The sequence below is a fragment of the Triticum aestivum genome, chromosome 7A (genome assembly GCF_018294505.1).
Source record: "Triticum aestivum cultivar Chinese Spring chromosome 7A, IWGSC CS RefSeq v2.1, whole genome shotgun sequence".
NCBI lineage: Eukaryota > Viridiplantae > Streptophyta > Magnoliopsida > Poales > Poaceae > Triticum > Triticum aestivum.
This window is the reverse complement of record NC_057812.1, coordinates 333,497,966-333,525,134: the sequence shown is the minus strand read 5'-3', so window position 1 is coordinate 333,525,134 and position 27,169 is coordinate 333,497,966. Positions and strand designations below refer to the sequence as shown.

The 27,169-nt window shown below is 47.4% G+C and overlaps 1 protein-coding gene across 2 annotated transcripts; it reads left to right on the top strand.

The window, feature by feature from the left end:
• The first annotated feature begins 22,808 nt into the window (after positions 1-22,808).
• On the top strand, positions 22,809-26,958 carry LOC123150937 (uncharacterized). 2 transcript variants are annotated; one of them, XM_044570735.1, is made up of 4 exons: positions 22,809-22,942; positions 23,521-23,580; positions 24,032-25,391; positions 26,127-26,958. In XM_044570735.1, the coding sequence occupies exons 3-4, from the start codon at positions 24,084-24,086 to the stop codon at positions 26,148-26,150; spliced, it is 1,332 nt and encodes a 443-aa protein (XP_044426670.1). In that variant the 5' UTR covers positions 22,809-22,942; positions 23,521-23,580; positions 24,032-24,083; the 3' UTR covers positions 26,151-26,958. The 2 variants fall into 2 exon arrangements, with proteins under 2 accessions (XP_044426670.1, XP_044426671.1); XM_044570736.1 differs by having other exon boundaries at positions 22,927-23,048.
• Positions 26,959-27,169: the final 211 nt, after the last annotated feature.

The window sequence follows — 27,169 nt, the reverse complement described above, 5'->3', positions numbered from 1 at the left end:
AGAAGGAGGAGAAATCTCGGACATAGTGATGCTGACGAACCAGGTGAAAAAGGAGATGATGAACCGTCCCCACACGAGGCTGGCCGGCCCGGCGTACTGGAGGATGCTACCATACAACAGTGTGATCCCCGTGAAGAGCATTATCGTGGAGAAAGTGATGACCAGCTTCTTGAACAGCGTCTGCGGCACATGCAACAAAAGATCTTCATCTCTTGAGAAACCAGAAAAATAGAACTGGCAAAACGAAATGCAGTTGCCAAGCCGGTCATGCACATTGGCATCACGCTTCTATCGAACGAAGAAAATAGCCAATGCCGCCATAGTTTTATCGAAACACGCAATGTAATCAGTATCTCATCTCATCAGAAAATACAAGATGCATTGATCAAATACTATATGTACAGTACCAACATTAAGAGTATGTGATGTCATGCCATGGTCATAAATTTAATTGCCTTATTTGTGTCCTCTGTTTCTTTTCTCCTCATATTTATGTTAATAGGTGAATGTTTATACCATCCCTTTTGCATTAAAATGTAAACCACTATTTTCTACAGCCAAGGTTGAGAAATCGATTAAACCAAACAACCATCAGAATTTGCAATGCATATGACATTGTTAGGAGACCGTTTGGTCAGCCCTGGAGTGTCTCACGCTCCAGCCACGATCCCACAACGCCCACGTCCTGGGCAGGGCTACGCCCGCTATATGTATCACCTGTACCTTCCTATGATGAATGAAAAACACTTTCCATCAGTTTTCATGGTATCAGACGCAATCTAGATCCTCTTCTCCCACGATGGACACTCCCGACGGCGGCCAACCCCCTCTTCCCACCGAGCTGCGTACGATCACTCAAGGCGACCGTCGACGAACTGCGAGAGCTTGGCGAAACTGTCGCTGATCGCTCTCTTTTTCATGCACTAATGGGTGGTCTGGACGATCGCTTCGCTCAACAGGTGACGATGATCCCTCTTCCTTGTCCTTTACCCTCGCTGGCCGAGGCCCGTTCCATGCTACAAATGGAGGAGCAGAATCAAGCCCGCAAGGCTGGTGCGCCCCACCTCTTCCACGCCACTCCGCGCCCTGCCGCACCGGCTGCTGTGGCGCCGCCGTCTGCGCACTCCGGGGCGTCTTCATCACAGTCATCCCCGGGGTGGCGTCCCAGTCCAAACTACAAAGGCAAGAACCCCATCTACCGCCCTCCGAGCTCTTCGAGGTCATCCTCGACTGCCTCTTCTGTGCCGCCCACGCCTGCTCCGCCAACTGCTCCGGCGGCGCCATCATCATCAACTGCTACTCCAGCGTTGTGGCGTCCCTCGCCTGGCCCGTGGACTGGGTTGGTTCAGGCCTAGCCTATGCTGTGGTCAGCACCCTCTCCCTACGGTGCTCCTCCGGCTTATAGCGGCGCTTGGGGGCCGCCCAGCATGCATGCCCAACTTGGCGCCTCTGGTCTTCTCGGCTCGCGGCTTCCTCCGAACGCCTACACGGCATATGTTCATGTGTACCAGCCCGTGCCACCATCAACAGATCCTTCAGCGTATTCCTACGGTGCTCCGCCTGCCTCACCGTGGGATCACGCGGCGCTGGCCACCCGCTTCAACTACTGCTTCGTCCTCTACACCGACGCCACCAACTTGGGACCAAGCCACCTTCATCGCTGCCATGAACTCGCTTACCACTCAGGATGTAGGTATGGAATGGATATTCGATTCTAGTGCTTCCTCGCACATGTCCGCATCTAGCTCTACGCTTTCCTCTCTTCATCCTTCAATTTTTCCTTCCATCACAGTAGGCAACGGTTCATCCATACTTGTTTCATGCACAGCTCTACTTCTCTCTCTCTCCCAATCTCTCCTTACGTGAAGTACTTGTTTCCCTGCCCTAATTAAAAACCTGGTATCTTTTCGACGTTTTACTATTGATAATCTTGTTTCTATCGAATTTGATCCTCTGGGTGTATCCGTGAAGGATCTTCGCAGCAAGGCGCTGATCGCTCGGTTCAATAGCTCCGATGAACTATACACCTTTCATGACGCGCCTTCATCACCACAGCTTCATGCCATGGTCGCCTCCGTCCCGCTCTGGCATCGCCGTTTCGGTCATCCCAACAGTGCCACCACCACCACTCTTCTTCGCGAGTTTCAGCTACCCTACATTCGGGAGTCACATGACTCCTCTTTGTGTCAGTCATGTCAAATGGGCAAACATGTTAGACTGCCCTTTGGCACATCTACTACTGCTAGTTCTTTTCCCTTTGAGTTGTTGCACTGTGATATATGGCAATCACCTGTCCCTAGTGTGTCCGATTTCATGTTTTATATTGTAATAGTGCATGATTACTCGCACTTCATCTGGACCTTCCCACTCCGCTGCAAATCTGATGTTCATACCGTGTTTGTGAATTTCCAACGCTATGTGTACACCCACTTCTCTCTCCCCATTCGCTTTTTGCAATGTGACAATGGCCGTGAATTTGACAATTTTCGCAACCATGATTTCTTTCTTCGCCATGGCATTCTCCTCCAGTTCTCCCGCCCATACACTTCACTGCAAAACGGCAAGGCTGAGCGGTCTCTTCGCAGTATCAATGATATTCTACGCACTCTCTTGATCCAAGCATATGTGCCACCACAATACTGGGTCGAATCCCTTCGTCATGCCACCTTCTTACTCAACATATGTCCAACAAAAACTTGCCCCAAATTCTCTCCCTACCACTCTCTCTTTCTTACCCCTCCCTCCTACACAGACTTCCGTATATTTGGATGCCTATGTTTTCCTAATCTCTCTGCTACATCCGCTCATAAACTTGTGCCTCGCTCATTGCCGTGTGTTTTTCTCAGGTATTCCGATGATCATCGTGGCTACCATTGTCTTCATCTTCCTACTAGCCACATCATTCTCTCTCGCCGCGTCACATTTGATGAGACCATTTTTCCTTTCGCCAGTCACAACCCACCCGATCTCTCCTCCCCACTGTCTATACCACACGGCACCGCGCCTAGGCATCCCGCGATCGACGTACATGCTCTACATGGGCTTGTTCACATCGATCAGCCCCCACCCACCAACACTGACCATCCCATTATTTCACCCGCACCACTCCCATCCTCTCCTTCCCATGCATCGGACCCACCACCATCACCAATCCCTTTCTTGCATGTCGATGCCACTGTGTCGCCCTCCACTCCATTAAACAACCTCGACCAGTCGTCGTCGCCACTCTCCACTGCCTCCTCCTCTCTCAATAGCTCTATTAGCTCTTCTTCTTCCTCTGGCGCAGATCCACCTCTTCCGCCCCGTGCAGTTCCTGTTCTTGCTCCCATCAACAAGCACAACAATGCGCACCCGTAGCAAAGCTGGCTTCGGGCTTCCTTCTCGCCGTCTCAATCTGTCTGCCACCACTAACTCGCCTTCCATTTCACCCATTCCCTCGTCCTATAAAACAACCCTTCTCGACCCAAACTGGTTTCATGCCATGAAGGAAGAATATGACGCTCTTATCCTCAATAACACTTGATCCCTTGTCCCGCGTCCTTCCGGTGCTAATGTCATCTCGGGAAAATGGGTTTTTCGTCACAAAGTGTCAGGACCCCGACTCGATGTCACATCGATCTAGCTGGTAACACATCATATCACTTTGCGGCCTCACGCACGGTATTCCCACGGGTGTCGTCCTACCCTTTTCCCGGGACCGTTTGCGCCTTTTGGCTCACGTATATGATAGTGTCGCTAGCATCCATATGATAAAGAGCCCGGGCTGACATGACTAGTCGTAAACCCAAAGTGGCACAGACTTACAGGGACAGGCATCCATGACCCAGCTTCGAACGTGTCGGTCATCAGCAAGTGGGTCCGGGCTGTAGCACTGGGCTAGCAGGACTCCGGTAAATCGGGCTGTAGCGGGCTAACAGGACTCCGGTACTCAAAGCGTGACATTTCCCCGAAGGGACAGACACAGGAACGAAGAAGGACACATGCCGGCCAGCCTAAGTGTTCCAGAGCAGTAGCAAGCTACCATGGCTCAGCGGTAACACTAGGAGACATTTCCCGGTAAGAGAGGCTACTAAAGATAAACAACTAGATAGTCAGATCCCACACATACCAAGCATTTCAATCATACACACAATATGCTCGATATGTGCAAATACAACGAAGCATCACAACATGACTCTATGACACAAGTACTTTATTTAAGGCTCAGGGAGCCATACATAACATTCACAAAGGTACGGGTCTCACGACCCAACATACAAGTCATACAATCATACAAGCCAGCAGCGGAAGTACATTGTCTGGGTACAGACAACTAGTAAAATAAAAGAGGCTTGGAAGCCTAACTATACTACGTGGTCCATCACAAGCTCAGGGTCACCACCTGGGTCTTTAGCCTACTCGTTGATGTCAACGTCTACATAGAACCCATCAGAAGGGGTTGCAGCGTCTTCTGTAAAAATGTAGATTATAGCAACATGAGTACAAAGGTACTCAGCAAGACTTACATCAGATCCTACATACATGCATAGTATCAAGAAGGGTTGGTGGAGTTATTGCAGCAAGCTAGCTTTGACTCTTGGCTAGACTATCCTACGATACACCAACTTGAAATGTTTTGCGCACACGAGTCCACTACTCACCACTTCAATACACTACCGAGGATCCACCTCCGTCTTCCTACGGAAGAGCCATCCTCGGCACTCACACTTATCTTGAGGCTTTTAGTAGTTTCCATTTACTTGTCTATGAACTGTATAGGCAACCAAGTAGTCCTTTACCGCGGACGCGGCTATTCGAATAGATCATGATAACCCTGCAGGGGTGTACTTCTTCATACATGTTTCCACCACTTAGCGTCTGCACACGACATGTGCTCGGCAGACTTCAAGCGAAAGCCGACGTGGGTGTAGACCACGACCTACCTAAACACTTAAGCCTCTAGTCCAGGTTTATCGCCTATTCAGGTTCCATCCGCAGGGAGTCCGGCCGAGGTTTCCCATACGGCCCCGAACGATGTGAACAGGGTTCCCGAGATACCTAACGGGTATTCGGTACACCCGGCCACGTACCTACCGCATCACAGCCCACCCCTACGGTCAGCGCTGTCCACGGCCTCCAGTAGGCTACAAACACCAGAAACTACTTGCAACTCCTGGACAGAGAGCTAGGGTGAATAAGAAGTCGAGCGGGGTCATATTTCAGGGCCCAATGCATGGTAGTAGCTGTATCTTAAATCACACATACAGATCTCAGTGCTTAAGGTCGGCTTCAATGAAACAACCCACCATGTACTCCTACATGGCCTCTCATCGATACCTTTACCAAATCGTGTTCACCACACCACTCTCATTACCGACATAATCATTTCACTCTAGCCCATCACCCAGATGAACCAGACCTGACACGACTCTAAGCATAGCAGGCATAGCAAGGTAGGAACAACACATACACATGGCTCAATCAACTCCTACACATGCTAGTGGGTTTCATCTAGTTACTGTGGCAATGACAGGTCATGCAGAGGAAATGGGTTCAACTACCGTAGCACACAGCAGTTTGAATCGCGTTGTCTTAATGCAGTAAAAGAGAGCAGGAGCGAGAACATGGGATTGTATCGATATGATCAAATGGTTGGTTGCTTGCCTGATGGTTCGATGCTCGGATATGATTCTTCGTTAGGGTAATCACGGTACTCCTCGGAGACAGAACCTGTCGCAAAGGACATCGATACACAAGCATCACCAAACAATGTGCAACAATATGATGCATGCATGAAACATGGCAATATGAGTGTGTTGGGCTAATGCAACTAAAACCAGAGGGGTTTGAACAAATTTGAATCAAGGATTCAAATTTCAAACTCAAACATGGCCTCTTTAAGTGCTTTTCCTTATTCTGCTTAAAACATCAATTTAACTTGTTTGATCATGCATGAAAATAGTACAGATGGATAGATTGGATTTTTCTGATCATTTTTCATATATAATTTGTCCAATTTGGAGTTACAGAATAAAAGTTATGAATTTTTGAAGTTTAATTAATATTCTGGAATTTCCTGATTTAATTTAAATCCAGAAAATCAATTACTGCGTCAGCCTGACGTCAGTGTGACGTCAGCAGGTCAACGGAACAGGTCTGGGTCAAACCTGACAGTGGGTCCCGCATGTCAGGGTGATTAATTTAATTAAAAGTTAATTAAAACTAATCCTGTTTAATTAACAGGGCTGGGCCCCACCTGTCATTGACTCAGGGGAGTCAACCAGGGCCCACCCGTGGTCAAAGTCAAAGTCGGCTGCCGGCGTTTAGCCGCCGGCGAGCCCGACGCGGCGGCGGGAGTGGTTTTGGCCATTTCGGCCACCAGAGGGGCCGCGGAGACCACCGGAGTGGAGCTGAGGACGACCCGCAGCTCTTGGCGGAGTCCGTTTGGGTCGGGGTGGCCGGAGTCGACGGCGGCGAGCTCGGCTGCGGCCGCCGGGGTTCGGTCGTGCACGGGAATGGGGTTGGAGCTCGAAGTCGAGCAAAGCGAGGCGCTAGGAATGCTCTACGGGGTCTTGCGAACTTGTTGGACTCGCCGGGGTGACCAAATGGTCACCGGAGCTGCGTCGACGGCGAGCTCGGCGACGGCGGAGGTTCGGCCGTGGTGGGGAGGAGGCTATGGTGAGGGAACGAGGGGGAGAAGAGGGGGAAACGGTGGCGTAGCTCACCGCGGTTGCAGTGGGCGTCGAAGCGGGCTCGGGGACGTGCCGGAGACGACGAATTCGACGGCGACGATGATCGGAGCCGAAGAGGGGAACGGCGACGTGGCGGCGATGCAGGGCTTCCGGGGACCCGTGGAGCGGTGGGGAGGAAGAGGGAGTTGTGGCGGAGCTTCTGAGCTAGTCGGGGGAGCGAGGGGTGGCCGGAGATGGCTGCTGTGGCGAACGGCGGCGACGGTGGTGTTCGGCCGTGAGAGAGAGAGAGCGAGGGAGAGGAAGGAAAGAGCCGGGGAGAGTGAGAGAGAGCAGGGGGGATCGGGACGGGCTGCGGGCGTCGTCCACGCGGCCAGGAGGTCGTCGGCAAGCAGGAGGTGGCCGCGCGGCCGTGCGCGCGCGAGCACGCAGCAGCTTCGGGGCGAGGGGAGGAAGACGACGGAGGGCTACAGTGCTGGGCTGGGTCGGTTGCTGGCTGGGCCGGCCAGCTGGCTGGGCCGCACAGGGAGGAGCCCAGGTAAGTTTTTCCCTTTTTCTTCTGTTTTCTGTTTTATTTAATATATCTGCAACTTTGTTGAATTAAATAAAATACCTAGGCAACTTCAAAAATCACCAAACTATTCCTGGCCCATAGTTGGATTATTTCCAACATGAAACATTTTAGTTTGGAGATATTTGAGCATTTAAATATTTTATATTATTTTAAATGCCCAAATTCAAATATTTATGATTTAATTCAAAAACCCTAGGATGGCCTAGGAAAATGTGCACCATTTTTGGCAGAGGTTCTGAACCAAGACAAAAATGATGGGCATTTTAGAAGGGCATTTCAGGTTCATTGAAAAATTATTTTAGTAGCCCTAGTTGGTTTCAGAGGGGACTGGGGGTTCTGTCATCCCCATTTCAAGTTTCTGATGAATGAGTAAACATGATGCAACACTCTAATGCATGACTAGCTAGGGTGTGACAACTCACCCCCACTCAAAAGAATCTCGTCCCGAGATTTGGGTTCCTCCGGGAAGAAGGCGGGATACTCGAGTCGAAGACGATCCTCCCTTTCCCAAGTTGCTTCATCCTCAGAATGATGCGACCATTGAACCTTGAGAAACTTGATATTATGACGTCGCGTGGTACGTTCGGCTTGATCGAGGATACGAATGGGGTACTCTCGATATGTAAGATCATCTTGGAGATCAAGCGTTTCGTGGTCCACTTCACGGATAGGATCCGAGAAGCAACGCCTGAGTTGAGAAACGTGGAAGACATCGTGAACTCTGGAGAGATGCGGAGGTAGTTCCAATTGGTAGGCAACTTCTCCTCGTTTGGCAAGAATGCGAAAAGGTCCAATGTAACGAGGAGCCAATTTGCCTTTGATACCGAAACGATGGGTTCCCTTCAGAGGGGTGACCCGAAGATAAGCCTTCTCGTCAACCTCGAAAGTCATAGCCCTATGTTTTCGGTCATATTGACTCTTTTGGCGAGATTGGGCTGTTTTCAACTTTTCACGAACGATACGAACTTGATCTTCTGCTTCCTGAATCATGTCCGGGCCAAAGAATTGTCTTTCCCCGGTCTCTGACCAGTTAAGGGGTGTTCGACATCGTCGTCCATAGAGAACTTCAAAAGGGGCTTTACCCAAGCTAGATTGATAGCTGTTGTTGTAAGCGAATTCGGCAAATGGAAGACACTTCTCCCAGTCCATTCCGAAGGAGATAACAGAGGCTCGGAGCATGTCTTCTAGAATCTGATTGACGCGTTCCACTTGACCACTCGACTGAGGGTGGAAAGCGGTGCTAAAGGAGAGACGGGTTCCCATAGCATTTTGGAAACTTTCCCAAAATCGAGAGGTGAAAAGACTTCCTCGATCCGAGTTAATTTCCAAAGGAACACCATGGAGAGACACTATTCGGGAGATGTACAGATCTGCCAGCTGACTAGCGGTTATACTCTCACGAACAGGTAAGAAATGAGCTACTTTGGAAAGACGATCGACCACGACGAAAATAGCATTATTCCCTCTCTTGGTCCTGGGAAAACCGGTAATAAAATCCATACTAATTTTATCCCATTTCCATTCAGGAATAGCTAAGGGTTGAAGGGTGCCAGCAGGCCGTTGATGCTCTGCTTTTACACGACGACAGACGTCGCAATTAGCAATATACTGAGCAATTTCTCTTTTCATCCTAGTCCACCAGAACCTCTGGCGTAGGTCCTGATACATCTTAGTACTACCGGGATGAATGGTGAGAGGAGATTCATGAGCCTCCTTAAGGATCAGCTGCCGTAGATGCTGGTTTTTGGGAACTACTAGACGGTTCTCAAAGTACACAACACCATGATCATTTGTGGAGAAACAACTAGCACCTCCGCTAGCAATGTTCTCTTTGATTTTAGATATTCCCTTATCTCGCTTTTGGGCAGCGATGATTTGATCCGTAAGAGTAGGTTTTGCTACCAAGGTGGAAAGAAAACCTTGAGGAACAATGTGAAGGTTAAGCTTCCGAAATTCCTCATGGAGAAGCGGTTGACTTTGTTGTAACATCAGGTTGTTACAATAAGATTTACGACTTAGCGCATCAGCCATGACGTTGGCTTTCCCTGGGGTGTAGGTTATTCCTAAATCGAAGTCTGTAATCAATTCAACCCAACGTCTTTGCCTGAGATTCAGATCCGGTTGGGTGAAAATGTACTTCAGGCTTTGGTGATCAGTGAATATTTCGCAACGATTACCGAGGAGGTAATGTCGCCAGGTCTTAAGTGCATAGACTACGGCTGCAAGCTCTAGATCATGAGTAGGATAATTCTCCTCATGTGGGTGCAATTGCCGTGAAGCGTAAGCAATTACATGTCGATCTTGCATGAGAATGCAACCTAGTCCTTGTCGCGAGGCGTCGCAGTAGATAACAAAGTCCTTGGAGAAGTCTGGCGGTACCAGTACGGGAGCAGAGGTCAGGCGTCTTTTCAGTTCCTGAAAGCTGTGCTCACATTGTGGAGTCCATTCGAACTTCTTATCTTTCTTGAGGAGTTCGGTTAGAGGTTTGGCAACTTTGGAGAAGTTCTCGACAAAGCGACGGCAATAGCTCGCTAAGCCTAGAAAACTCCGAACTTGCTTGACCGATTCAGGTGGAGTCCAATTAAGGACGGCTTGAACTCGCTCAGGGTTAACAGCAATACCTTTACCAGATATTACATGACCCAGATAGGTCACTTCTGGCAACCAGAATTCACATTTAGAAAATTTGGCATAAAGGCGATGCTCTCGAAGTTTCTGCAACACTAGCCTTAGATGTTCGGCATGTTCTTCCTCGTTCTTGGAGTAGATGAGTATATCATCGAGATAAACTACGACGAACTTATCCAAATACTCCATGAAGATTGAGTTCATTAACCGAGAAAAGGTGGCTGGAGCGTTGGTTAAACCGAAGGACATGACGGTGTACTCGTATTGGCCATAACGAGTAACAAAGGCCGTTTTAGGAATGTCCCCGTTTCTGATTTTGATTTGATGGTAGCCCAACCTCAAATCCATCTTGGAGAAGACTGAGGATCCAGCGAGCTGATCATACAGATCGTTGATCCTGGGAAGTGGATATTTGTTCTTGATTGTGACCAAATTGACAGGTCGGTAATCTACAACCATCCGGTCCGTACCATCCTTCTTCTTGACGAATAGGACGGGGCAAGCCCACGGAGATGAACTAGGTCGGATGAAACCCTTTTTCAAGGACTCATCGAGTTGTTTCTTAAGCTCGGCTAGTTCTAGGGGTGCCATCTTATAGGGTCTTCTAGCAATCGGAACGGTTCCTGGAATGAGGTCTATTACAAACTCAACATCCCTGTCAGGTGGAACACCTGGCAATTCCTCTGGAAAGACATCCGGAAAGTCACGGACTACCGGAACGTCCTCAAGGTCTGGCAAAGGGCTGGCGTTAAGAGAATATAATTGTCGCTTGGCTATTCGGGTCAAGACATTAACTATCTTCCCCGAAGGATGGGTGAGTTGAACAGTCCTAGAGAAGCAATCAATTTTGGCTTGATGAGCTGACATCCAGTCCATACCCAAAATGATATTAACATCCGAAGATTTAAGGGCTATCAAAGATGCAAGGAAAACAAGTCTGTCGACTTGGATCTCATTTCCATAACTTACCCTAGAGGTCTGCCATCTAGACCCAGGGGTAGAGATTTCCATAGTGGATGGCAAGTCACAGAATGCAACGTTATGCAAACGAGCATAATTTTCAGATATAAAAGAATGAGAGGCTCCTGTATCGAAAAGAACAGATGCCGGGTGGCAGTTAACAAGAAGCGTACCGAGAACGACGTTGGGGTCCTCTTGAGCTTCTTCGGCAGAGATACAATTGACATGGCCACGTGAAGCGGTGACCGGTTTAGCATGAAACACCTTCCCTGTCGGCTTGCCACGGCCAACAGCTTTAGCAGATTGATTGGGGTTGGTCTGGGGACACTCACGCATATAGTGACCAGATTCTCCACATTTGAAACAAGTCACGGAACTGGTACGTGGAGGAGCATTATTGGTTGGACCCCCATAGGGCTTGGCCGGTGCAGACTGTTGAACAGGGCGAGGCGCCTGGAAAGATTGCCTCGGTGTGAATCTGGGTGGCAGAGCGGTGTTGGGCACCCACACGCGGCGCTTCTGAGGACCAGCACCGGATGAGGAACCCATGTCACGTCCATGCTTGCGTGTTGCGTCATAGTCAGTCTGACCAGTTTCAGCACTGATGGCTTTGTTGACAAGTTTCGAAAAAGATGTGCACTCATGCAGACGGAGGTCGCGGCGAAGCTCAGGACTAAGGCCCTTACGGAACCTTGCTTGCTTCTTGGCGTCAGTAGACACTTCCTCAGTTGCATATCGCGCGAGATTACCAAACTCCCTGCTATAGACATCCACAGAGAGTCGGCCTTGGGTGAAATTGCAAAATTCTTCACGTTTACGGTCCATGAGACCCTCCGGAATGTGATGTTCACGGAAAGCCTCGCTGAACTCAGCCCAAGTAGTGACATGGCCCGCTGGGCGCATAGCTCCATAATTCTCCCACCATAGACTGGCGGGGCCTTCAAGATGATATGCGGCAAAGGTGACCTTGTCGGCCTCCGCTACCAGCGCGGAACGCAGCTTGTGAGAGATACTGCGAAGCCAGTCATCGGCGTCGAGAGGCTCAACGGAGTGGTGGAACGTGGGTGGATGCAGTTTGATAAAATCACTGAGTGACACCACGTTAGCCCTCTGATGGTGTGCTGTGTTCTGTTCAATACGCTCCAACAAACGGTTTGTCTCCCGCTTGTTTCTCTCAGCTTCCATCATAACCTCGGCTAGTGAAGGAGGATGAGGCAGATTTTCATTCCTGCCCTCACTGCCTTCGGCCTGCTCTTGGGAAGCAGGGTTAGCGCGCGTGTTGACCATCCTAGGTAAACAAGACAATGATTTAGTCAGAATGATAAAATTCCGACATAGGATACATAATGTAAGGAATAACTCGGAATGCAAGATGATCATCCGTATGACATGGTAGATACAGAAACTGCTTCTTTTATTCCATCGTCATACACACCATACAAGGTTTAGTACAAGACCAAACAAAGTACTATTACGGTGAGAAAAAGGATTACATCTCATCGGAGGCATTCCAAGCTCCTATACATTATTTTTCTACACCTCCGGAAAGAGTACAACTAGGTCATATCCCACGAGTCACGCAGGACGATAGACGACACGGCTAGTGCGAACTAGTGATACTACCACTACTCAGACCGATCCGTAGTAGTCCTCGTAGAAGTCACCTCCATAGCCTGGAAGCTCAACATGATCATCCGGAAACAGACGGTCTCGCGGAGCTTGTGGACCATAGGGGCTAGGATGAGGCCTTGGACCAACAGACGGTGGCCTGCGGGGACCGCGAGGTGGGGTGATGCCTCCTACATCACGCCAAACCATCACGTCTGGCAGAGCAGATCTCACAGGATAGAGATCGCGCATATCTGAGAATCCAGCTTGTACCGCCGGTGCGAACCGAGTCAAAGTGGCCCAGTGGTCAGCACGGGTATTGAAGAGCTCTAACCTCAAGGCCCGATTTTCACGGTCCTTATCCTCGAGCATCTCAGCAGTGGTGCGAGTCCGTGAATCCTCCTGAGTGGAGTCAGCATAGATAGCCTGGAGATATCCTTGTGCTCCCGGAAGTGATCCTGGCATATACCGGAAATCAGAGTCCCGAAATAAACCAGATCTGACTCGCATGATGGTCATCATAGAGTAGGCGGCGTCCTGCACAGCCATCTCAATAGTAACCCCGAGTCCATAGGAGCAGTGAAGAGGCACGGTGGATCCAGGATAAGATGGAAATATCCTGACAGTGCAGAGATACTGGCTTTGATTGAAGTCCCGAAATTGCTCTTCGACCGTGTACTCAGGATACCAGCGGTATCCAGCCTCAGTCATTACCCTGACCAACTTGGCAGTATGGCCGGGTACATCTAGGCATCGAGTCAGGCGAACCACTTGATTAAGGTCGCGAGTGGCCATCTGAAAGCATAATCATAATGCAAAGGCATTAGAATTTCTAGCAAAATTTCGGCAGCATAACAGCTGTAAATGCTCAAAAAGGATTTTGAGACATTTGACAAAGGATTTCGTACACACTCAACATCATCATATCAAAGTTCTGAAACCATTCTGGCAACATAATGTGGTAGTAGAACTGAACTAGGCTTGTATCCATCAAACTTATAAGGTACTACTGATTAGTAACACGTGATCCTGATAGAGAGAATAGATCCTAATTCCTTAACCCCGGTGGAAGAATGGACTGACTCAGATCAGAATATCATAAGGTATAAGAAGTAAAAAGAGCCTTACGTTCCAACCCACAAACAATTCCCCTACATATAACTAAAGAATTTCTAGACTCAACATCGACCAGTTTGGCTTGGAGAACCTACAGGCAGTCCGGCTCTGATGCCAACGCTGTCAGGACCCCGACTCGATGTCACATCGATCTAGCTGGTAACACATCATATCACTTTGCGGCCTCACGCACGGTATTCCCACGGGTGTCGTCTTACCCTTTTCCCGGGACCGTTTGCGCCTTTTGGCTCACGTATATGATAGTGTCGCTAGCATCCATATGATAAAGAGCCCGGGCTGACATGACTAGTCGTAAACCCAAAGTGGCACAGACTTACAGGGACAGGCATCCATGACCCAGCTTCGAACGTGTCGGTCATCAGCAAGTGGGTCCGGGCTGTAGCACTGGGCTAGCAGGACTCCGGTAAACCGGGCTGTAGCGGGCTAACAGGACTCCGGTACTCAAAGCGTGACATTTCCCCGAAGGGACAGACACAGGAACGAAGAAGGACACATGCCGGCCAGCCTAAGTGTTCCAGAGCAGTAGCAAGCTACCATGGCTCAGCGGTAACACTAGGAGACATTTCCCGGTAAGAGAGGCTACTAAAGATAAACAACTAGATAGTCAGATCCCACACATACCAAGCATTTCAATCATACACACAATATGCTCGATATGTGCAAATACAACGAAGCATCACAACATGACTCTATGACACAAGTACTTTATTTAAGGCTCAGGGAGCCATACATAACATTCACAAAGGTACGGGTCTCACGACCCAACATACAAGTCATACAATCATACAAGCCAGCAGCGGAAGTACATTGTCTGGGTACAGACAACTAGTAAAATAAAAGAGGCTTGGAAGCCTAACTATACTACGTGGTCCATCACAAGCTCAGGGTCACCACCTGGGTCTTTAGCCTACTCGTTGATGTCAACGTCTACATAGAACCCATCAGAAGGGGTTGCAGCGTCTTCTGTAAAAATGTAGATTATAGCAACATGAGTACAAAGGTACTCAGCAAGACTTACATCAGATCCTACATACATGCATAGTATCAAGAAGGGTTGGTGGAGTTATTGCAGCAAGCTAGCTTTGACTCTTGGCTAGACTATCCTACGATACACCAACTTGAAATGTTTTGCGCACACGAGTCCACTACTCACCACTTCAATACACTACCGAGGATCCACCTCCGTCTTCCTACGGAAGAGCCATCCTCGGCACTCACACTTATCTTGAGGCTTTTAGTAGTTTCCATTTACTTGTCTATGAACTGTATAGGCAACCAAGTAGTCCTTTACCGCGGACGCGGCTATTCGAATAGATCATGATAACCCTGCAGGGGTGTACTTCTTCATACATGTTTCCACCACTTAGCGTCTGCACACGACATGTGCTCGGCAGACTTCAAGCGAAAGCCGACGTGGGTGTAGACCACGACCTACCTAAACACTTAAGCCTCTAGTCCAGGTTTATCGCCTATTCAGGTTCCATCCGCAGGGAGTCCGGCCGAGGTTTCCCATACGGCCCCGAACGATGTGAACAGGGTTCCCGAGATACCTAACGGGTATTCGGTACACCCGGCCACGTACCTACCGCATCACAGCCCACCCCTACGGTCAGCGCTGTCCACGGCCTCCAGTAGGCTACAAACACCAGAAACTACTTGCAACTCCTGGACAGAGAGCTAGGGTGAATAAGAAGTCGAGCGGGGTCATATTTCAGGGCCCAATGCATGGTAGTAGCTGTATCTTAAATCACACATACAGATCTCAGTGCTTAAGGTCGGCTTCAATGAAACAACCCACCATGTACTCCTACATGGCCTCTCATCGATACCTTTACCAAATCGTGTTCACCACACCACTCTCATTACCGACATAATCATTTCACTCTAGCCCATCACCCAGATGAACCAGACCTGACACGACTCTAAGCATAGCAGGCATAGCAAGGTAGGAACAACACATACACATGGCTCAATCAACTCCTACACATGCTAGTGGGTTTCATCTAGTTACTGTGGCAATGACAGGTCATGCAGAGGAAATGGGTTCAACTACCGTAGCACACAGCAGTTTGAATCGCGTTGTCTTAATGCAGTAAAAGAGAGCAGGAGCGAGAACATGGGATTGTATCGATATGATCAAATGGTTGGTTGCTTGCCTGATGGTTCGATGCTCGGATATGATTCTTCGTTAGGGTAATCACGGTACTCCTCGGAGACAGAACCTGTCGCAAAGGACATCGATACACAAGCATCACCAAACAATGTGCAACAATATGATGCATGCATGAAACATGGCAATATGAGTGTGTTGGGCTAATGCAACTAAAACCAGAGGGGTTTGAACAAATTTGAATCAAGGATTCAAATTTCAAACTCAAACATGGCCTCTTTAAGTGCTTTTCCTTATTCTGCTTAAAACATCAATTTAACTTGTTTGATCATGCATGAAAATAGTACAGATGGATAGATTGGATTTTTCTGATCATTTTTCATATATAATTTGTCCAATTTGGAGTTACAGAATAAAAGTTATGAATTTTTGAAGTTTAATTAATATTCTGGAATTTCCTGATTTAATTTAAATCCAGAAAATCAATTACTGCGTCAGCCTGACGTCAGTGTGACGTCAGCAGGTCAACGGAACAGGTCTGGGTCAAACCTGACAGTGGGTCCCGCATGTCAGGGTGATTAATTTAATTAAAAGTTAATTAAAACTAATCCTGTTTAATTAACAGGGCTGGGCCCCACCTGTCATTGACTCAGGGGAGTCAACCAGGGCCCACCCGTGGTCAAAGTCAAAGTCGGCTGCCGGCGTTTAGCCGCCGGCGAGCCCGACGCGGCGGCGGGAGTGGTTTTGGCCATTTCGGCCACCAGAGGGGCCGCGGAGACCACCGGAGTGGAGCTGAGGACGACCCGCAGCTCTTGGCGGAGTCCGTTTGGGTCGGGGTGGCCGGAGTCGACGGCGGCGAGCTCGGCTGCGGCCGCCGGGGTTCGGTCGTGCACGGGAATGGGGTTGGAGCTCGAAGTCGAGCAAAGCGAGGCGCTAGGAATGCTCTACGGGGTCTTGCGAACTTGTTGGACTCGCCGGGGTGACCAAATGGTCACCGGAGCTGCGTCGACGGCGAGCTCGGCGACGGCGGAGGTTCGGCCGTGGTGGGGAGGAGGCTATGGTGAGGGAACGAGGGGGAGAAGAGGGGGAAACGGTGGCGTAGCTCACCGCGGTTGCAGTGGGCGTCGAAGCGGGCTCGGGGACGTGCCGGAGACGACGAATTCGACGGCGACGATGATCGGAGCCGAAGAGGGGAACGGCGACGTGGCGGCGATGCAGGGCTTCCGGGGACCCGTGGAGCGGTGGGGAGGAAGAGGGAGTTGTGGCGGAGCTTCTGAGCTAGTCGGGGGGAGCGAGGGGTGGCCGGAGATGGCTGCTGTGGCGAACGGCGGCGACGGTGGTGTTCGGCCGTGAGAGAGAGAGAGCGAGGGAGAGGAAGGAAAGAGCCGGGGAGAGTGAGAGAGAGCAGGGGGGATCGGGACGGGCTGCGGGCGTCGTCCACGCGGCCAGGAGGTCGTCGGCAAGCAGGAGGTGGCCGCGCGGCCGTGCGCGCGCGAGCACGCAGCAGCTTCGGGGCGAGGGGAGGAAGACGACGGAGGGCTACAGTGCTGGGCTGGGTCGGTTGCTGGCTGGGCCGGCCAGCTGGCTGGGCCGCACAGGGAGGAGCCCAGGTAAGTTTTTCCCTTTTTCTTCTGTTTTCTGTTTTATTTAATATATCTGCAACTTTGTTGAATTAAATAAAATACCTAGGCAACTTCAAAAATCACCAAACTATTCCTGGCCCATAGTTGGATTATTTCCAACATGAAACATTTTAGTTTGGAGATATTTGAGCATTTAAATATTTTATATTATTTTAAATGCCCAAATTCAAATATTTATGATTTAATTCAAAAACCCTAGGATGGCCTAGGAAAATGTGCACCATTTTTGGCAGAGGTTCTGAACCAAGACAAAAATGATGGGCATTTTAGAAGGGCATTTCAGGTTCATTGAAAAATTATTTTAGTAGCCCTAGTTGGTTTCAGAGGGGACTGGGGGTTCTGTCATCCCCATTTCAAGTTTCTGATGAATGAGTAAACATGATGCAACACTCTAATGCATGACTAGCTAGGGTGTGACACAAAGTCAATTTTGATGGCTCTCTATCGCGTTACAAAGCTCGTTGGGTTTGTCGCGGGGACTCACAGCAGCCTAGTATTGATTTCGAAGAGACTTTCTCTCTGGTTGTCAAACCGAGCACCATACGCACCATTCTCAGCATCGCTATCTCTTCCTCTTGGCCAATTCACCAACTCGATGTGAAAAACGCATTTCTTCACGGTTCTCTTGATGAAACGGTGTACTGTAGACAACCCCTTGGTTTTGTTGACCCATCCTTTCCAGATCATGTTTGTCATTTGCAAAAATCATTGTATGGTTTGAAACAAGCCCCGCGTCCTTGGTTCCATCGGTTTGCTACCTTTCTGCACATCATTGGGTTCCTCCCTTCACGGTCTGACTCATCTCTTTTTATCTTCAAATCTGATGCTCATATTGCTTGTCTTCTTCTTTATGTAGATGACATTGTTCTCACAGCCTCCTCCACCTCTTTTCTTGAGCAAGTAATTTCTTCCTTGCGTGCTGTGTTTTGTATGACTGATCTAGGCCACCTCCATCACTTCCTTGGCATCACCGTTTCCCGCTCCCCCTATTTCTCTCTCGACGTCAGTATGCTCTTGATATTCTCTCCAAAGCTGGTATGCTTGATTGCCATCCGACACGCACTCCCGCTGACACTGGTTCCAAGCCCATCTCTGACACTACGCTATACCGTAGCCTTACAGGGGCACTGCAATACATGATTCTCACCCGTCCTGAGCTCGCCTATTCTGTTCAACAAGCTTGCCTCTACATGCATGACCCCTGCCTACCACATTTCAACCACGTCAAACACATTCTTTACTACCTCAAAGGGACACTTGATCATGGGCTTCTCATCAACCCACCCCTCATACACTCACAACGTATTCTGATGTGAACTGGGCTGGTTGTCCGGATACTCGCCGTTTCACTTCCGGTTACTGTTTATATTTGGGTGATAACTTGATTTCTTGGTCATCGAAGCAGCAACTATCCGTCTTCAGGTCCTCCACGGAAGTTGAATATCGCTCCGTCGCTCATGCCGTTGCCGAAACAGTGTGGCTTCGTCAACTTCTTGGTGAACTACATCGACCTATCCAGTAGGCTACCATAGTGTATTGTGATAATGTCTCCGCTATATACATGTCATGTAATCATGTTTTGCATCATAGGACAAAACACGTTGAGATTGACATCCACTTTGTAAGAGAGAAGGTAGCATTAGGAGTGGTCAGAGTTCTTCATGTCCCCACCAGCGCGCAGTTCGCGGACATCTTCACCAAGGGGCTCCCCTCTGCAGCCTTCAACGACATCCAATCCAGCCTCAACATTGTCGAACCCGTCGTTCACACTTCAGGGAGGGGGGGGGGGTTGTTAGGAGACCATTTGGTCAGCGCTGGAGTGTCTCATGCTCCAGCCACGATCCCACAACGCCCACGTCCTGGGCGGCTGTGGATTCTCTGCCTGGCTGTGGCAAAGGCAGAGGTGAACAGTAACCCCTACCTTTGATCAGTTTCACCCGTCGGATTGGAAACCAATGTACCAAATTGGATGCTACAAGGGGTCCGAACAGTACTTTCTACAATACGAACAAACAGTAATTTCATGTGAACAGTACTTGGGACAGTACTTGCAGTGATTTCAGCCTTCCATTCTTGATCCAGTGGCAAAGTCACCGGTGCCTTTGCCACAGCAAGGTAGAGAATCCGCGCCCGTCCTGGGCAGGGCTACGGCCGCTATATGTATCACATGTACCTTCCTATGATGAATGAAAAACACTTTCCATTAGTTTTCAGACATCCTCCCAAAAGTGCAAGATTGATTTGCGGTCGTCTGAAATGACTGTTGATGTTGCGTATTAATTTAGTTTATACAATATTTAAGACCTGTCTTCAGTTTTTAATTTAATTTCTCACATGTTTATATGCATTAAGAGGCATATTTGTCATTCTGCATAGTCCTAAATTATTTATTAATTTATCTTTCAGTATATTTTTACTTTTGCGTATTGCTAACTTATTAAGAGGCCATATTCCTTACCCTTTTTTACCATTATTACCGTTTTACTGTAATAGGGCATTGCGGTCCACCATGCACCGTCCACTTCATCATGTTTGAGGGTGCCATCAGATCTCCAGCCAATTGGTATACTCTTCTATATATTACTGATGTCCGCGGTTTGGCGACTTTAAAAAAAATGTGAAACTGCACTCATGTATTCTAAGCGTCTTCCTCTATACTTATATGGGTAATATGTGTGAACATGTTTAATTGTTGGGATAAAAAAGTTTCAGTTGATTATAACCGCTTCTTCATCATAGAAAAAAAAGACCATATGTTACTTTAGTCCAGGGGGGATTTTATTAATGCTATCGTAGCTTCGAATTGTCTACTTAAGTCTTGCGATGCTACCATACAGTTCCACATTTGGCCAAAAATACGTCCATATAGTAGTACAATCTCCTCGAATGTCAGCTTTTGATGTTCCCGTATGGCCTATCATGGTAACTTTATTGTTACAAGCTATCTGTATATCAAAGATTAGTCTCTCCCCCTGATGCCAACAAATCATATTATCCTCTTTATATATATACAAACTGAGTGCACGACATTTGAATTATATAGATAGCCATTATACATCCATACATTTCTTTACTTGATCTCTAGGTTTCAACGTTTTTTAGGAAAGCAGAGTGTCTACATGTGTCCACGAAGAGAAAATTGCAAAAGGACGACTATTAAAACATCAAGTGTTAGGATAGTTTCGGTTTTGCGGACGGATGTGATGTTGTGGATGCATCTGCTTGCATCAAAGTTTTTTAACCAAGTTATTTTTGTGTGCAAAAGCTAGATCTCAAGCTTTTAACATTGTTCAGTTTCATGCGTAAATGCATGCTTGTTTTTCTTAAAGAATAATTTTGTTATAAGATAGACTTAAGGCTTTCAACATTGTTCAGCTTCATGAATAAATTCAAGCTTGTTTTTCTTAAAGAATAATTTTGTTGCTTTCAAAATTGCTCGATTTATCCATAAATTCATGTAATAGATCAAAACTGAGACCAAGAAGGCCTTTGATGTTCTGGCCAACGATCACCCTATTGCATTGCTCCTGTGGTGTACCAACTATTACATCATGCTATTTATATCACCTTGATGTTTCATTGTTCTGAATTATAATAGACATAATTTTCATGTTATGTCGTATGCCTATGTATTTTTAGAAATAGCTATTATTTTTTAATACCTACCATTTTATTGTAAAAATATGTATTTTTAGAAATACTACCATTTTATTGTAAAAATGTACGGGCACAGCAATGCACATCATTAATGATTTAGTGTGTGTGTGTGTGTTACAACCGTCAACCGATTGATCCTCCATACACTATCTAATGGTTCTAGGTTTTTTTAGAGAAGAAGGATCACCCGGCCTCTGCATCTGAGCGATGCATGCAGCCATATTATTAATATTCATCAAAGACCTTATAAAAAAATACAACAGTAAGTCTGAAGCCACCGTCCAGGCGACAACTATCGCTACTCCTATCCAGCTGATGAAGGGATGCTGATAGTCCAGGCCTAATACCACATACCTCGCAGCCAAGCCTAACATCTCAGACCTGAGACCCCAACCAAACCACATGTAGGGTATGGGGCACACACCGGTCCGCGGCGCTCTTAGAGGCCGTTGCCGCCAACTGCCACTACTCCATCTTTAGAGTTGTACTGGCGCATCATCCTTGCCCGGTCTAACTGCCGTCAACGCCACCACGGCGCCCAACGGCACCACCACCCTGCGCGCGAAATGCTGAGCACGTCGCGGTCGCCGCCGGTACACCTCAGCACCATGCCGCCAAGTACCATTAGCCGACACAGCTTGAAGTCTCTGGATGATCTGTTATGCGTAGTACCTGCCGACCAGGCATGACAAAGCGTAGCACCTGTCGGCCAGGCATGACTTGACATCTCCACCGAAGCTCCGTGCAAGACAAAGCCGCTCCACCTCCTGCCTCTGACCACCAGCACTGCTCCACAAACGATGCTCCAAGAGAGAAACGCCACGGTCCGATCTGGAAGACCAGATCCTAGGGTTTCCCCTAGAGCAGTACGAGTGGGTCGACATAAGTCACACAACGATGCATTCATCAAGGTAACGACGTAGAACGCTGCCATCGCCCGCCGTCAGCTCGGTTTTCACTGGCAACTATGTCTCCCCGACTCGCAGCCAGTACTGGATCACGGATCTGGAGATCCGAACACCCAGCCTCAGGCTGACCACCTCTGACGAAAGAGATGACCACCATTGCCGGTCGCATCGGTCAGAACAGATCTGACCGGAGGTGCCGCTGACGAGACCACCAGGCCCTCCACACTGCCGACGCCGATTTGAAGGCGGTATGCACGACACCGCGGCCTAGCTGGCCGCCGCTGCCGCCCGAAAAGGCCGGCCACTGCGCCCGCAGCCCACGCTGCTGTCCATGGCTAGGCCGCCCGTCGCGCCTAGCCGCCGACGTCCGAGGACGGGCCGGCCGCTCGCCACCTGCTGCAGCCATCCGCCGCGCCGCAGAATCCAGATCGGCCACGCCGCTACACGCCTAGGGGTCCCACCCCAACCTGGAGACGCATGAGAGAGGAGATCCCCGCCACCGTTGCCGGCCCCCGGGCTTAGCCCCGCGGCATCCCCGGCAGGCGGCGGAGGAGAGGAGAGGGGATTTGCGACGCGGTGGGCTAGGTTTCGTGCTCGCCCGAGTCGCCCTAGGGGGAGGGCGAGCGGGGCAGGGGCGGTCTACCTATCTAACGGTTCTAGGTGGCCGCGTTCGGTAGTAATCATTGGGACCATGTGATTTGGACGAGCGCAGATCTTTGCGCGCCGCTACACGGGAAAGCGTTGGTACGTATCTGCATAAGGTAGATCTCCTTAATAAATTTTACTGTAGAATGATTGTTCTACGGTTTTCTGGTCAATGGTACGGTGTCACAATGGTGTCGGTTCAGAGCTCATATAGCCTCCAAACCCACATTCCAAAAATAAAGCACGCCATCTTATCTTTCTCCCTCTTAAGAGGAGACCTCCAATTGTTCTCCTATTAATAGACGCTATGCTGGTCACCGGCAATTCTTCCACGCCGGAAGGAACGGCGGAGCCGTTGGAGGCTGGCCTGAAGAGTATCTTGGCTTCATTGAGATCAAATTTTGGTGAGGCCATGACAGCATGCATTCCCATTTGTTCTTGGTTTTGCATGTTCATTTTCTCCAGGAATCCTGTTATCTCTTATCTGACATTTCAGCTCAGCAATTAGAGGTATTTGCCAGGCACAAGATATCTTGTGTAACTATGAACCATGTTGACAGCCAAAATGTATCAGAATCCTCATTATTAGTTTACTGTATCTTTCTTCAGGTCACCCGTTTCAAATGTTTGATACATGTTTTCCGTTTTTTCTGTATTATTACTTTGATGTTTGTGTTTTGGCATAATAACTAGTTTTTGTGTATAGAAAGCATAGCTCAATTAATGGCTCTTTAATCCACAAACTTTGCGATTAACATTTTCCTGCAGGGCATGGTTCTTGGAAACAGAATTTCGTTGATATTATGTGGCCTTCTTTTGCCTTTTCAAAAGCACTTAGTTGGGCATTCCATATTCTTGGTAGCTACCATGTACAGATTCATGGAAAGAACCAAATGACGTCATTCTTTAGTTTTTACCATGCACCTTGTTTTACCTACTTTTACATTATGTTCTGCATCTGAGATTATTCCTTTGCCTTCAGGCTAAACGATACATGATTCTGTGAGAAGAAAATGCGAGCCATAAGATTATAATCCTAGTGGTAAGACCTTTTCCTTTTCTATTTTTTATGTCATCTTCATACCTTTATTTCTTTTTAAATTTCAACATAATTCATATTTGAATTCATTGTTATTATTCTCTGGTCGTCTGTACGATAATTAAAGCAAACTACTAGAATGGAGTCAGAGATAGTTATGCATAATACTCCCTCCGTCCCGAATTACTTGACTCAGATTTGTCGTATCTAGACAAATCAAAGTCAACTAATTTGGGACAGAGGGAGTATATAACTTATTGCTTTTTTTGATATAACTGTGCTCTGCTCTAGCTTGTCCGCCACTAGTTTATGCTTTAGAAATAGAAGTTTATTATAATCCTGATCATGAAGATTATATAATTAATGTAGTCCTTATAAATAGTGATGAACTATGCGACTAAAATTGGGGCAGTACATATTACAAAAATTAAACTGGTGTTGCTAAACGGTGCAGGTTGAACAGATGAATTAAGACTATTGTAAGGTGAATACTAAAACTAGTAGTAATGGAGCCTTTCACCAAGCTGGCAGAGAATGAGACTGCTCAGTTACAGAGAGCAGTATTTGCCCAGTATATTATGATGAAAAAATTATTCATGGAGCTAGAAGAGGAAAGGGAGGCTTCATCAAGTGCTGCAAGCGCTGCCCTGTCAATGATTAGAAAACTTCAGAAAGAAAAGGAGGCAGAGAGAATGGAAGCATGTCAGTACAGAAGAATGGCTGAAGAAAGGATGAATCATAGTGACAAAGCCCTGGAGGTCGTGAAGGAAGTCATGCAGCACAAGGAACTGGAGATCTATTATCTCAGGAGCCAACTGCAGGTGTATAAACAAAGGTTACTGGGTGTTGGTATTGATGATTGTGATATTGCAGACGAGACGATAACAAAAAATATACCTTTGTTTGGAAGCAGAGATGTAGAGAATCTTTGTTATACCATCAAAAGGAATTTCTCTCTTCCAACTTTTCAGTTGAGTAAACGTTTTGCTGAAATGGACATGAACAAAAACAACGGATCGGTTGCGTCAGCGAGGAGCAGGCTAGGTGTTTACATGCACAACTCTAGTGAAAATGAACTGGAACAAGTTTCCAGCGACCTGAAAGCCATAGGTTCCAAGGAAAGCTTAGCAGCAGATATGGACAGTACTGAAAAGCATGGGGAAGAACCAAAACCTTCAAGCAACAGTGGTACTGAACACTCTTGTCCATCCGAAGGGTCTTCTCGTTCTTCCCCCTTCTTAATGGCGGGGCACCACACAGATATATGCAGTCAAATTGTAACACCGGTTGGCAAAGATGTCCAAGACACGCTACATGCTGATCCACTCGGGTCACTGCGTCCAGACAATGAAATGGATAACACTGTAGCTCATCATATAGGTCATGCTGACACACTAAAGCATCCAGAACTAATCAAGGCGCCGGCAGAATACTCATGTACTCCTACTAAACATAGCATCAGCACAAAGGAATCTGAAACGCCTCACGCGGTTGCTCTAAGAGATAAAGGGTCCCATGTTCTTTCGAAGTTTTCAGCGACGCGAAAAGTTGGCTCCATGAATAACGTTGACAGACATGTCCGTGTAGCTGCGGCGAGTTCTACGCCACGAGCTGGAGTCGAGAGAACAAGATCAAGGCTGAAGCGTGTTCAGAGTGAAAAGATGATTGAGCTAAATGATCCTAAGAAGAACAAGGAGCAGATCATAATGCTCAAGGAGGTATACGAGCAGCTTAACATGATAGAAGCACACATGAGACCTTCCGCTTCACAGGAGACCCCTAGAAATGACCAGTCGTTGGACTCTGTTATGGAGGTATTTCTCTTCCTGGATTTCAAGTTTAATTTTTTTACATTGCGTTGTATTGTACAAGTTTCTCAGAAAACGTAGTATTATTCAGGTCTAGTTTTGGTCATAGACTGTTGAATTAGTTACATGAACCAAAAAGGTCCATCATTATCTTGTAGGAAAATAAAAGGAGTGGTCTGTTGGCATTAAATCTAACAACTACTACCTCTGTAACTAAATATAAGATGTTTTTGCAGTTCAATTCTCAAAAAAATAGTCTTACTATTCTCAAAAAAAAAACCCTACCATCAGTATCCTTTTTACAGTACAATAATCTGAGTGATCCCTACATCCTGCATTCCTCAGCATAACTTTTGATAGACTGTAAACTTCTGCACTGCTAAATGTGTAGAACGGCAAGTGATTCTAATGTATAGAGGCAAAATATTCCAAATAAAATTTACAACATAAAACTGAAATTCTTTGAAAGTGCAGACATTGAGAGACTTCTTATTCTACACAATGGTGATCATTATCTTGTCGTGTATGATGTTGCCTTTTTATTCTACACACTTTTTTTTGAAAAGGAGGTTAACCCCCGGCCTCTGCATCAGAACGATGCATGCAGCCATTTATTTATTCTACACACTAGCAGCCATTATATTTTCTGTGTATAAAGTTTCCTTATCTTAGTCTAGACACTGGTGACCATCACATTTTCACGTACAAATTTGCCTTCTCTAACCATGAATACATTCACAGGCGGCTCTGTCCTTCTCCATATAGTCCAGCAATTCAAGTTCTGTTGTAGCTTGAAGGTATAAGCCTAAAAGGTCATTGTGCCTGCTTGCTTTTCAAGATCGTCTTGGAACAAAGACAATGTTTGATATTTAGGTGTCTGAATTTCTCCGTCACATCAAACGGAGGTGTAAATTGAAGAAGTTCAGCACAAATTCGATTCATAACATTTGTATATAACGCTCCCTGAAATGTGTGCAGTCGTCACCAGCAACTCATTTTTGAAGAAATGTGGGCATGAGTCCTGCTGACCTGATGCCCACTCTTAACATCCGGTGTATTGGATATTTCATCTTTTTAGGATCCTTGGATTGAACCAGGCTGCATCCCAAGCAACTAGCAACCTCTGGTCGTGGGCTGGTGCAAGAGAGTTGTAGAACTTCTATATCTTATGATAACTAGTATTGATGACTGTGAAATGCAAGGAAATTCATGTTTACAAGAAACCAAAAGGCCAAGATGCACGTGATAGTATCTCAAGGTATGCTAAAAGTAGTGCCCAATGAATTGCTATGATAGCAGCAGTGTTTCCGAAGGAACCAGCCCAAATCTTCTATGTGCATTATAGAATGCTGGAATGAGTACCTTGGCTGGAACATCAAAGCTTTGGTACTTATGTTTCATCGAGGAAGTTTCTCATTCCTTTTTCACGATGCCTCTTGACCTCAGTAAGAGAAAAAGATGCAGGCAAAACTAGATCTGATGGGAATGGAGATGTTTAGTCTTTTGTCATTTGATCAAGCTCTTCCTTGAGTTCTTTTTTCTCTTTTAAAATGCAGTTGGTGCTTGACTTAATCGTTCCAAGATCGTCTTTTTGATGATTTAGGTTGAATTGCATTCTCACGTGCAATTTCTCATAATTGCAGTACGAAAGCAACTAAAAAGCCATAGTCAAAGTCTTTTGAGCAATCACGGGACCGGCGGGGGGGGGGGAGATCCCCACCTGAATATATTAGTCAAAGGTGCCCAAGGGCAACTTGCAGGTTACTTAGAGATTACAGCGAGAG